Below are 12855 nucleotides of genomic sequence, written 5' to 3'. Positions count from 1 at the left end.
AATTTAATTGTCGCCGAAATCAGGGCTTTTCCTGTCTAATACAGGATTAGGATAAATAAATACAACCCGGGTTGCAACACCGGGTTATCAACTAGTAGCTCATAAAAATTCCTGCCAAAATACAGGTGGATGAGACTTGCCCCTTATTTTTCTAGAAGACAGCCAGGATATTTTTAATGGTCACTTGGAAACCAAACTAAGATCCATGTATCCACTTGTACCTACTGTATAAGAATCCCATAGTCTCTTACTTAGCTAAGAGAATACACTAGTTTGAAAACATCATCACAGTCAGTGCATGCAATTCATTTTCTAATATCAGAAAGATCATGGATAGCAATGGTGACTGAGGGTATGCTGGCATGTGATCCGCAACCCTAGTTGTTCAGGAAGGGTTGAATCAGTACATGATACAGCACACTCCAAGTCTGAGTATAGTCACGGTAATATCAAATAACTAGAAACACTAAAGAATTTTTTTTCGAGTACACAGACTAATTTTCTTGTCAAACTAAGTCTTCACTAGATGCACCAGAGACAAATTCCTTGTGTGTCCAATCACACTTGGCCAATAAAGAATTCTGTTCTGTTCTGTTCTGTTCTGTTCTATTCTATTCTATCCCATCCCATCCCATCCCATCCCATCCCATCCCATCCCAACCCATCCCATCCCATCCCATCCCATCCCATTCTATTCTATTCTATTCTATTCTGCATTAGGCTCAGTATGGCATGCTTGTACCATAACTGTATAATTAGCAGGTTCAATTTATGTTTTCTAAGACATGGGTGGCCAGCTGTCACTCATACATAATTTATTTTCCCCTTTCTAAAATGACTTCCAAAAATGATATTTTGTGATGGGGAAATTATTCTCCTTATGGGTAAAAGTTCATTTTGGGACAACTATATTTTGCAACCATAAGTTTCCAGCTATGTCACAATTATAAGATCAAATTTAGCTATACAAGGCCAAAAATGTTTGCTTGGACAAACTTTAGCTGTTGGCTTCAACCACAAAAATGTGGTACTACATTTGTTTCTGGGTGATGAGTGAACTTTTGTGTTTTTTGCATGTATAGTTTTTATTGTATGACTATTTTCTCAAATGTATTTGCATATGCTGGAACTCTCACTGAACAACAGAGCCAACAGATAAAAGGCTGAAGACAAGTGTAATAAAGCATACAGCTTACTTTATTCCAATTCTTTTTTTTTTTTTTTTAAAACAATACAGCTCAAAAAGCAATAATGAAAAGAGAAAAACTTTTACTTTATATAATAAACGGCTATTCTTTTTAAGGTAAAATACAACCTGATGTGAAAACTCCATAAAACCTTTCATTAGACTGCTCTCCCCTCCCTGCTTCATTGAGAATTGAAAGATTAGGCCAGAGATAATGAGTAGCTCACTGTGGAAATTCAGTAAGAAAGAGCCACAACTGAAATTAGATCTAGACAACGCAGTAATGAAAAGCATTGACCAATATTGCAATATTATAACTGATGGGGATATTTATCATAATTTTGTTCATTATGATGGATTGTTGGTTTGAGGATTAGCCACATAACTATCCAGCAAATGGAGGCAAGGCATATGTTTGAAGGTGATGACATTTACTACGTAAGCCATGACGGATGTAAAACCGTTAGTAGCAGAAACAGCGTTGGCTTCTCAAATGTTGCTGACAGTTTAATTCTGCTTCTGCTATTAAAATGAAATATGAAGTAAGAAAACAGAAAGCCTAGAGACATTGAAATTGTTCAGCTATACACTGTCAGTTTTACTGTTAGTGCTGTTTAAAGTCATATCTATGAGAGAATTTGTATCTGGGTATTATGCACTTATACCAAAATCATAGATCTCCAGTACTGCAGCTGCCTAATAATAAGGTAAGATACAAACATATAATTCCAAACTACATATTTTCATAAATATTCTGAACATTCAGATATATCAATGTTGGTCAATATTTTGGTGAGCACATTTATAATTTTGGGAGTATAACATAGACTCTTGCACAAATGTTGCAGAAAATCAGGAGACCCGGAATGCGAGATCAAGAGAAACTTTATTTTGGCCAAAAGGCTGAGACAGTGTAAACCCACATCCGACGTCTGAGCGAGGTTCTTAGGGAGAAGCGTGTTCTTATAACTTCCTCAAAACAGTTAACACGGAAATGTGCTAAATAATTTCTATTGGCTAGGCTCCTTATTGCTAGGCAGAGAAGCATGCAGGAAGCACTAGTTTCATTCTGACTTACTGTATATACTCGAGTATAAGCCTAGTTTTTCAGCCCACTTTTTGGGCTGAAAAAAGCCGCCTCGGCTTATACTCGAGTCAGTGAAAAATTTGCCCGAAATGGAGGAGAAAAAGGGGCGGGGCCATGCCGCTGGGTGACACTCGTGAATGGCCCAGTGCCCCTGTGAGTTTCCCCTCCCTCTGTGTCAGTTTGCCGCGCAGCGCGCACCGCACCATCCCCCCTCCTCACGTTCTAATGTAATGCAGGGCTGTCTTACGATTCCCCTTCCTCCCCCTCCTGCCGCTCTGCAACGATGTCCCACCTCCTCCTTGTTATGGCAAGCAGCCACATAGCGATGTCCCACCTCCTCTGGTACAGTGATCCAATGATAGGAATCACTGTGCCGTGTGTCATAGGAGGCGGGACATCGCTCCCGCGGCTGCACGGGACATCATCATCACAGCGGGACATCAGCATCATGAGGTGAGTGAAGTATTTCATTGAATACACCGCTAGTTTACTGTTTTTCTTTGAAATAAATATTCAAAAACATTATTGGTATCTATTTTTATTTTTGAAATTTACCGGTAGCTGCTGCATTTCCCACCCTAGGCTTATACTCGAGTCAATAACTTTTCCAGTTTTTTGTGGTAAAATTAGGTGCCTCGGCTTATATTCGGGTCGGCCTATACTCGAGTATATACGGTATGTGGTTAAGCTGACTTGACCTCCTTACAGCAGGTGTTAGTTTTCATGGTTTGACATTTGAATTACCTGCTGTGCTTCAAGACTAGAAAATGTATAACGAGCTAGAAGGGATAGACGGGTCCCCCGGGAGATCTTCTAGTCTGACCCTGTATCATGTTCACTCTTATGTCCAAATCTCGCTTTAAGTCCTGCCTTAGTCCCTCCTTCAAGACTCTATTTTTAGTTACAATTGAGTCTTGCCTCTTATTGTGTCTTATTATGACATTTGGCATTGCATATGGCAAGGTTAATATCTCAGGAGTACATATTAGTTAATGCAAGCACATAATACAATCAGGTTATGATAATGATGCATATCAGTAAGCAGAAAAAGACAAGTAAAGCATATATCAAACTTAAATCTGTTAAGGCACCTTCTCTAGTCCCCAGGATTACTAATAGTGGGATTAAAAGTGGCACCCTTTTCTGAACATGCCCGATGAGAGGGACAGGGATAGTGTGTTCCCCACTGACCACACCCATCTTGGGAAAAAGGTGTACCAGGGTGCATGTTCCAGTCCAATTGCTAGGTAAGCATAGATACGCATTTTTCCCACATAAGAAGAAGACTCCATTTTCTCTCCCACACATAAACACCTATGTTCATGGAAAAGGCATGGGCTCAGAGGTTCGTTTCATTAGTCCATGCCTGCAAGGTCCCTGCCATGAACATGCCAGTAAGTGGTTGTAATGGTGCTTCTTGCTTAGGATCCTTTCGCTTATCCCTGAGAACTGGACCTTCAAACAGATAATGGGAACTGGTATTCCCAGGGGGAAAGTGAAAACATAATCCTGTGGTGAATTGAATCGAGAGCCAAATTGGGAATCGGTGTGGCAGGAATGACTTTGGGCATTTTTCAGTAGTCAAATTCCCCTCCCAACTGTTACTAGTGAGGGGGGCAGAAGCAAGAAAGTGACCTTCTGTTGGAAGAGGTTGTGGGCAGATGGAGACATACTGTGGGCTAATTTTACGTCCATGAGCGTCTTTCTAGGGCCAAGGTATATTTCTGATGGACATTGCTCTTCTGCCAGTGACCCTACAGGAATGCCAGGTCCTGATACTGCTTAACACACAAGGAAGGTGACCCTAGGATTTCCATACCAACGGCTATAGGGCCAACAGTGGGGAAGTGGCTCATCCCCAGCCTTTTGAATGCATTATAAAAGCCACCTTGCAACTTGGCTTCTGCTGCTTTGGTTCTCCATCTACCACCTTTGTCAAGGAATATTGTGGCCCTGGTCTTTTCCCAAAGATCTGGCTCAACTGGAACTGCATTGTAAGATGAAGGGCCAGCAGACAAGCACAACCAGCATTTTTGACCTAGGGCAGGGTCAGACTGATTAATTAGGCTTTGACCCAATTCCAGTATTCCTAACATATAGTTCCCTTTTCTCAATTGTTGCAAGGGCCCGTTTTCCCTTTGTTCTATCCCACTTTTTACCGGGATTGTCAGAGGCTTGTCCTTAGGTCTTGGGGTTGGCCTACGGTTCCATTCCCATTCATAGACAATGAGTCTTTGGTGGGAGCGGACCTGTCCCAAAGCGTCCACACCCTGTCACCTGATCCTGCCCTGTTCCTTTGGGTTCTCAACATCCCCGGATCCTCCCTCAAGGGCAAGGGGGGGGGGTCACTCGGGCATTCTCACAACACTGGGAACTACTATTCAGGATGTTATCACTCAGCAGGCCCTTTGCCAATAACAGCCAAAGCCACTAAAAGCTCATCATTGTCCTTTACACAGAACCTACCCAATCACACTTCTCTTTATCTCCAAATCACCATGTCAGGAAGAAGGTTAGGGTTATATGTGACTTGGGAAAGGGCAATGTCAGTCTTAGGTGTTCCACAAAACCAACACCTATTTGTAAAATACAATGTCCACAGTCCCAGCACTACAGAGAGCCCACTCCCAGGTTTCCTCAAACATAAGTATTTCCAGGGGTTTCATACTGCTCTCTGTCAGAGTCAATGATTTTAGGCTCAGCACCTGCTTTTCTGGGGAGGGGGCGATTCCAGAAGAATGAATACCCAACACAGCAAATCACAATAAGGGCAAGCACACTCACTAAAGCAACAGATAATGCAATTATGCCTATGTATGCTCGACTTTCCATTCCCTGACAGGTGCCCAGATTTTCTAATACATTTTATATCTAATAAATGGAATGTTGTCTTCCTCCACCAAATCTTCAGCCGTACGTAAAGACATCAGCTTCCAGGGGTGACGCCAGTAAGTCCTCTTCTGCCCCGTATGTAGTTTTCCTGTTGATGGTAGGACAGTTATAGGGGGCGCTTCTTCAAGCGTACCACTAAAGGACGGGCTTCGTCCTTGTCTGCCTCCCAAGACTCATCAGCAGCTGGCTTAACTCGAGTCCAGTGAATCCAAAACTTGGATTCCAACCCTCTTACTGCAAGTGGAGAACACCTGACCACCGTATACTTACAGGCCCTTCCACTTGGGTTTCAAGTTCTTCTCCTTTCTAGTGTTTTACCTATACTTTTCTCCCACCTGAATATTATGACTAGAGGTGCTCAGAAACGGTGGGCTAAGGGACACACAATATGGTTGGATTTCTTTTGCTTGTTTAATTTTCCCACCATTTGACTCACCCATGATGCCCCTAGTTAGGCAAGTGGGTGGCCAGATTTAGGGCATTTGTCTGTTTCAATGTCACTTCAGGATTATGAGTGAGGAGAGTCTGATACATATAAATTAGTTGGTTGTCAAAAGTCAATTTATTAGCTTCCTCTATCAGAAGAGCAGTGGTATTATATTATTCTTTGAGTCCACATACAAATTAAAAGGTTTCTCGAGGTTGGGAAGTCCCATAAGAAGAGCTTGAGACAATTTTTACTTTAAGGTTTCAAATGCTTGTTTCTGTTCCCGCTCCCAAACAAAGGGTTCTTTTTCACCCCCCTTTGTAAATTCATAGAGTAGTTTGGCTGGTAGGGCAAAATTTGGCATCCATTCCATCCTGCCTTCAGGTTGTTTTGTGCACAACAGAGACAGGCACTTTCTTTTCAAATAGCCCAATGAGCATGTAAAACTCTAAATGCATATTTTCTGTTTATGTAGACATTAACCATCTTCCCTTTTCTGGAGGGCTCGTCCTCTAATCAGGTGTGGGATTCTAACTACTGATTCCTCCTCGTACAATTCTTCTGGCAGGTCCCCTGGCCCCCCACTCTTTCTGTCTAAGAGCCTTGGCGAGGAAAAATATGTTTCTTCTTGCCTTTTGAAGTTCCTTCTTCTCTAAAATTTGAGCCCAATTAATATATGCTTTGTATGCTAATTCCACAAGTTCAGAGATGCCTTTCCTGGGGCCCTCTCTGTCTTCTGTAATTTGGTTTAATGTCATCTGCAGACTGACCAATGAAGATCATATTGACCATTCTCTTATTTTCTTCAGCCTCAGGATCTAATTTGGTATATTCCCTAAAGGTTTGATAAATGCATTCTAGGAATTCCCCTGGATTTTCATCCTGTTTCTGTTGAATTTGATAGACCTTCCCTAAGTTCTTAACTTTTGTTTGAGTCCTAACAAAACTAAGGTCCAATAGTTTTGCAGCTGAATGGACTAAGGTTCCCAATCTGGTTCCTTCAGTAACCATGTCCAGTCTGGATCTTTTGCATGATCCTTCTGCAAAGGCTTATTCATGGTTCCCTTCACAAGCCTTCTTTTCTCTGGGGTTAATAATATTTCCATCAGACTTTGTATATCTGCCCAAATGGATGCAAAAAGGATATGCATCTCATCTGGATTTTCTCTATAATTAGGAATTTGATTTTTCCAATTATATAAATTAGCCATTGAGAATGGAGCATATATCCACACCTTGCGTAGCTCCCCCTCAACTCCTGGCAATAAAAATTCCCTTAGGGGCAATTTGAGTTTTTGTCTCAACTGCTCCCTTGGACCAGTTTTGTGGTCCACTTGATTTGTCCCCTCGGGAACCTTTTTGGTTTTCTTCCTCCTGGCCCCACCTAATGGGACCATTTGTTCTTTCTAACCAGTATCTGATTCAATCTTTTGTCTCCCTGGGTCTCCTACTTCTTCAGTGTCAACCATTTCATGTCAAAGATACACAGGTGGAGGGCACTGATGTCAGAGACTCTCTCTCTTTTATATTTTGTAAAAAAAAAGAGAAAAAAACACTTATCAACACACATCAACAAAGACAAACACGCAAGTTAAAACAACACAGGAACTAAATGTTTTGTTGAGACTCACCTTTTCTTTTCTCTTTTTTCTTTCCTCCTTGAGGCTTGCTACCCATCCTGGTAACTGACTATATCGCAGGGTTTTTCTAAGAGTGTTGTACCCTGTCCACCCAGGACTACCTTACAACTCTTTTCTTCTTCTCCTTCTCCTTCTCCTTCTTCTTCTTTGTTCTGGGGTGTTCAATGTCTTCTCTTTTCTACTTTTTGGATCTCCCAGCAAGCACTGGCCTATTTTTAAAGATCCAAAGTTTTCTATATCATCTTTAGATCTCCCAGCAAGCACTGGCATATTTTTAAAGATCAAGATGTATAGAGTAACATGTATCGAAGAGGCATTCAAGGAACGCTTCCTTCACCACCCATGTTCTAGGACACTTGCCACTGACCTGCGGTCCCAGAGAATCATGGTCACCAACAGGAACTCAAGCGAGACCTCTAACTGACTTGACCTATTTACAGCAGGTTAGGCTAGGCTTCTTATTGCTAGGCAGAGAAGCATGCACGAAGCACTATGTTGAGGATTAATAAAATCCTCCAGTTACGACCGGGAGACCAGCAACAGCCTATGCTGAGCCCTGATTGGCTGCTCTCGCGTCTTCCCTTCGACCCTTGATCCTCTAAACACTAGTTTCATTCTGACTTATGTGGTTAAGCTGACTTGACCTACTTACAGCAGGTGTTAGTTTTCGTGGTTTGATATTTGAATTTCCTGCTCTGCTTCAAGACTAGAACATGTATAATGAGCTAGAAGGGATAGACAAGGTCCCAGGAGATTTTCTAGTCTGACTCCGTATCATGTTCACTCTTATTATGTCCAAATCTCGCTTTATGTTCTGCCTTACAAATGGCTACCATGAAGTAGCTTTATTATTCACAAAATGGCTGCAACAACAGATATGGCCATTCAGAAAACATTCCTTTACCAGAAGATGGCATTTAAAGAAGTTTCATTGCATCAGCAGTTCCAGCTTCCAAGAATGTTCTTTGCCGTGATACTTGAGTTTTGTGGTTATGTTCCTCCCCCCCCCCCTCAAGTTGCTGGACACCCCTCCCCCAAACCACCTTTGGCTATAGTTGTTTACCATTTATCTTTACAGGAATGCCCGTAAAACATATGAAGGGCCAAAAGACATTCTTGTAAATCAATGATACTGGAGCCAATTACTTTGCTTTGCAACATGCCAGTTTTTAATTTCTAATCAGTTTTGAATTAGAACCATCTTTAAAAATATGAAGTGAGATGAGAGCAGCCTGGTGAGATCCCAAGGAAGGCAGTCACTGCTCAGTGTCATGGGTACCACTTACAACTTCCTTGAGCAGTACATCTATGGTGGTTTGAAAGACACCAATAAACAGCAAAACCTTATTTGTTACCAAAGATCCAAATATTGTAAATACCATTTTTTTATCCATTGCAAATAATGATCAAGTTAAGTTAGAACACACAGTATAAGGAAATTATAAGGGGGAAAATCAAACAGGAAACAGCAACAGCACACAGCTTCCTTCGGTGTTGATGGGGATTGCCCCACTGAGAGCCGAGGTGGCACAGTGGTTAGAGTGCAGCACTGCAGGCTACTTCAGCTGGCTGCAGTTCTGCAGTTCGGCTGTTCAAATCTCACCGGCTCAAGGTTGACTCAGCCTTCCATCCTTCCGAGGTGGGTAAAATGAGGACCCGGATTGTTGGGGGCAATATGCTGATTCTGTAAACCGCTTAGAGAGGGCTGAAAGCCCTATGAAGCGGTATATAAGTCTAACTGCTATTGCTATTGCTACTTTCTGCTTTGCCTTCTGGGGAGCCGGGATGGTATCCATCTTTTGCTTCTTGGCCCAAATTCTTTTACAGGGCTGTGTCACTGCTCCTTCCATTTTCTAAGCATTCTGCCCAGTCTTCTGGATTTTTGGAAAAATGTCAAGACTTGCCTCTGCCAATTGGCATGATATGAAACCATGAGGGAGGTTGGGGGCTTGAGGGGACTCTCTCCCCAGCCCCTTTACGTTTTTAACCTATTTCTAGCCTCTGATTTCATATTAGTTTTAATTTTACTTTTAACTGGTATTTTTTTTACATTATTGTATGTTTTTTATTTGTAAACTACTCGGTGTCACTTAGGTGAGATGTGCGTTGTAGAAATTTGATAAATCAATAAAATATCCTATTGAAACCCTAGAAAAAAAATTAACAACTGTTCTCACAAACCAAATTGAACTAAGTACTTCTACTATGTAATTCTCTGGCTAATCACAAATTATTTTTATTTCCTTGAAAAAAAACCTATAAAACTTTTTATTTCAATCCACACATGGTTGGAAAAAATGATACAAAAACATGTAGACTTAAAACCAGAGATTTTTTTAATGGGAATTTTTACTGGAAACATATAGTAGAGAATTGAAATATCTGATTGTAAATGTGTTAACAGTGGGTAGAATTGTATTTGCTAAAAATTGGAAAAATGTGAAAATACCAACGCAGAAGGGAGTCATTCAGAAAATAATGGAATGTGCTGAAATGAGCAAATTGACATTTGAAATTAGAGAACAAGACGATAAACAATATTACAAGATATGGGATTTATTTTATCAGTGGTTAGATAAAAAAAACCATGGAAATGAAAGACATTAGATAATTTTATAATACAAGAATTATAGAATGACAGAATACAATATAAAGATACATTATTATTGGATAAATTTAAGAAGATTTAATGAATTGTTATAATATAAATGAATCCAATATTTAGAATATCTCATTTAAAATGAAGGAATAATAGTTTTAGTCAAACAAATGATGTAGAATGATAATAATGTATACATATATATATTTGATTGATAATATGTGATTTCATATAAATTTAAGTGAGGACTATGGAAAGGATGCACAAAAATCTTGTAATCAATCGCCACGCTGTATGTAATTGAAGATGGTTTTGTTTTATTTGTCTAAAAATAAAAAAAACTTAAAAAAAACTTTTTATTTCATATGTACTGAGGGATAATTTGACAGGGACTGCGTTTCATATGTGGCTCCTAAAGGTTGCCCCCACTCCACCCCCAGGCTCGATGTGCCCATCACCACCATCCATATAAATGCTGGTGCCTGAACGGATCTGAGGGTTGGGGCAATCCGCTTTGTGGGAATTTTTATTTTGGAATAGTTCAGTGGGCCTGTACTCACTCCCCACCTTTAGCCCTTGTCAAAGATGCCAGGGGAAAAAGGCAAAACCAAACCCTCACACACTGGTCAGCCCTTATTTATTCTCCTACCATCTGGAAAGATATATAGAAGCATAGGCAGCCGCACAAACAAGTTGAATAAGTTTTTATCCGTGGGCTGTCAGACTCCTGAATGAAAAATAACTCTACAACATAGTCCATTGATTTGCGGAGACAGCGTCACGTGCAATAAGTTCACATGGTGCAACAGGACTGAATTTGTGTTAGTAGGGTTCGCTGGGCTAGGGATTTTCTGTCTTCCACTGTGGGTTGTATTGTGTTGGGTGGGGGTGCACGAAGGGAGGCTCACGCAATCTCATTGCACACATGTTGTACTCTGACAATAAAGCTTTGAATTCAAATGCACGCATTTTTGCGATTAGCGAGCCCATCAAAGGTGACTAGAATCCACTTCTTCCAGCTACTAATCTAACACCCCCGGTTGCGAGTAATGGGAGAACCGGGACCGCAACCCCTTTCCTGGCTCAGACCCGCAGCAGCTCTTGCGAGGAGGCGCCAAGCGCGGCTTCCCCATTGCTCTTGCAAGCAGGCGCTTTCTCCTCCGAGGGGCGGAGCAGGCCCCGGATGCACTTTTTCCGCAGGCTGGTCGGCGCAGCCGCCGTGCTTTCCGTTTGGTGTCCTTAACCTTCGGCCGCTTGCGACGCGGCCTGGGGTCTGGAGTGCAAGGGACTCCCCCGGCGTCGGAAGCATGTCCCTGGTGGCGGAAGCCTTCGTGACTCAGATAGCAGGTGAGCGGGAAGAAGCAGCGGCGGGAATGGGAGCGGAAGGGAAGCAATACAAACTCCCTCCTCCTCCTCCTCCTCCACGCGGGGCTTTGCAAGCCGCGGAGTTTTGGCCCGGGCTGCGTTCCCGAAGGAGGAGAGGCGCCCGACCTTTGGAGAGTTGCCCGAGCTAGAGTGGGCGGCGGTGAGGCTGGGATTGCCCAGGGAACCTGGAATGCTTTTCTGGGCCGGATAAGTCGCCTCCTTCAGCGCAGCCAGGCTTCCTGTCCCGTTCGCTTTTGCATTTCGGAGACCACCACCCCAATCCGGATGGATGCCTGTCAGTATTATTAACAGGAGAGCCTTGTCTGCTTCCTTACCCTGCTAGCCCAGAAGTGTTGCAGCTCAGTTCCTAGATGTCTTGGTCAGCCTGGTGTAGAGGTGAAGGTGCTGGCCTATAAACCGGGAGACTGAATTGTAGGCATCCCTTTTAGGCAGGAAACCTGGCTGGGCTAGTCATCTATCCATCCATCCACCCATCCACCCACCTTCCTTACATTGTTGTTTGGAAAATGAGAGCAGCATTATGTATGTTCACCATGTTATTTGAAAAAAAGGTGGGATTAAAAATATTATAATAACGGCCTGCAGTTTGGAAAGCCCCAACTTTGTTGTGAAGTTGCGCCTTTGTCGCTCTGCTGCTTGTCCTTTTCTTACTAATTGCCCCCAACTTAGCCTAACCCAACCCAGCCACCCAAATATAGGCAGGCATAATGGCCTATCCTGAGTGCTTTTTGCTGCCATGCATTTTGTAGTTGCTGGGTCTGTGGAGGTTCTCGTGACCCAGTAGTCATAATAGTAGTGTCTGTATCATGATCATGCAACATGAAGAGTTATCTTCTTTGTTATGTTTGAATGACACACAGTTTGGGGTGTATTTCAGACTTGGGAGATTTCCTCTATTCTTTGTTAGATCCGCCAATCCTAGCCATGTGCAAAAAGAGGTATGGAGGCTAATGCAAAATGACATTTTCAAGGGTGGAGCCAGTGATTTTGTAAATTCTGTGAGTTATATTTTTGAGATTATCTGCATATTGAGATTTATAAGCCCTTGTTTATCTGTTTCAAGGGGATGCCAGTAGGTCAAGGTCTTTTGTTTGTAAAAGATCTGTGCATCTTTTAAATGGATGAGCTTAAGTAGGAAATGGGGCGTTACTTAAAATGGAACATGATGGAAAGTACAGATAGTCCTTGGGTTACAACAGCAACTGGGACTTGACATTGGTAAGTGACATTGGTAAGTGCTGATGTAAAGGATGATATCACATGACCACATTGCTTAGTGATAGCAGTTCAGGCAGTTTAGATTGCTGTTGTAATCTGAAAGTGTGCAATCAAGTGGGAAGTGATGAGAGTCCTGGGTAAGGAGCACAAAAATGCCACAGGTGATGGGATGCCAAGTGCAGGCCACACATGAATTGGGGAGAGGGAGGCAGAGGAAAGTCATGGAAAGGAGGATGTGGATTGATTTGAGCACAAGGAGGCCAACGGAAGGAGGACATGGGTCAGTGTGAGTGCAAGGGAAGGAAAGTGCACCACGGTACACAGGAAGGCGGGAAGGATATTCACGGTAGAAACTTGTTGCAGTTCCTGTCAAACTCTTGATATAGCCTGTAGTTTGTTCTTTTTCTTTTTATACACTTT

At 42.2% G+C, this 12855-nt stretch overlaps 1 protein-coding gene across 2 annotated transcripts in view; it reads left to right on the top strand.

Annotated features, from left to right (window-relative positions):
* The first annotated feature begins 11038 nt into the window (after positions 1 to 11038).
* LOC116509490 (metaxin-2) overlaps positions 11039 to 12855 on the top strand; it is a 42197-nt gene continuing 40380 nt past the window's right edge. For both annotated transcript variants that reach the window (XM_032218651.1, XM_032218643.1), the window contains exon 1: positions 11039 to 11178. In XM_032218651.1, the coding sequence (XP_032074542.1) occupies positions 11139 to 11178 (40 nt within the window). In that variant the 5' untranslated portion in view covers positions 11039 to 11138. The remainder of the gene's footprint in view (positions 11179 to 12855) is intronic.

Source organism: Thamnophis elegans, chromosome 1, assembly GCF_009769535.1.
Source record: "Thamnophis elegans isolate rThaEle1 chromosome 1, rThaEle1.pri, whole genome shotgun sequence".
Taxonomy (NCBI): domain Eukaryota; kingdom Metazoa; phylum Chordata; class Lepidosauria; order Squamata; family Colubridae; genus Thamnophis; species Thamnophis elegans.
The sequence above is the reverse complement of the archived record's forward strand: the minus strand, read 5'-3'. Positions and strand labels throughout refer to the sequence as shown.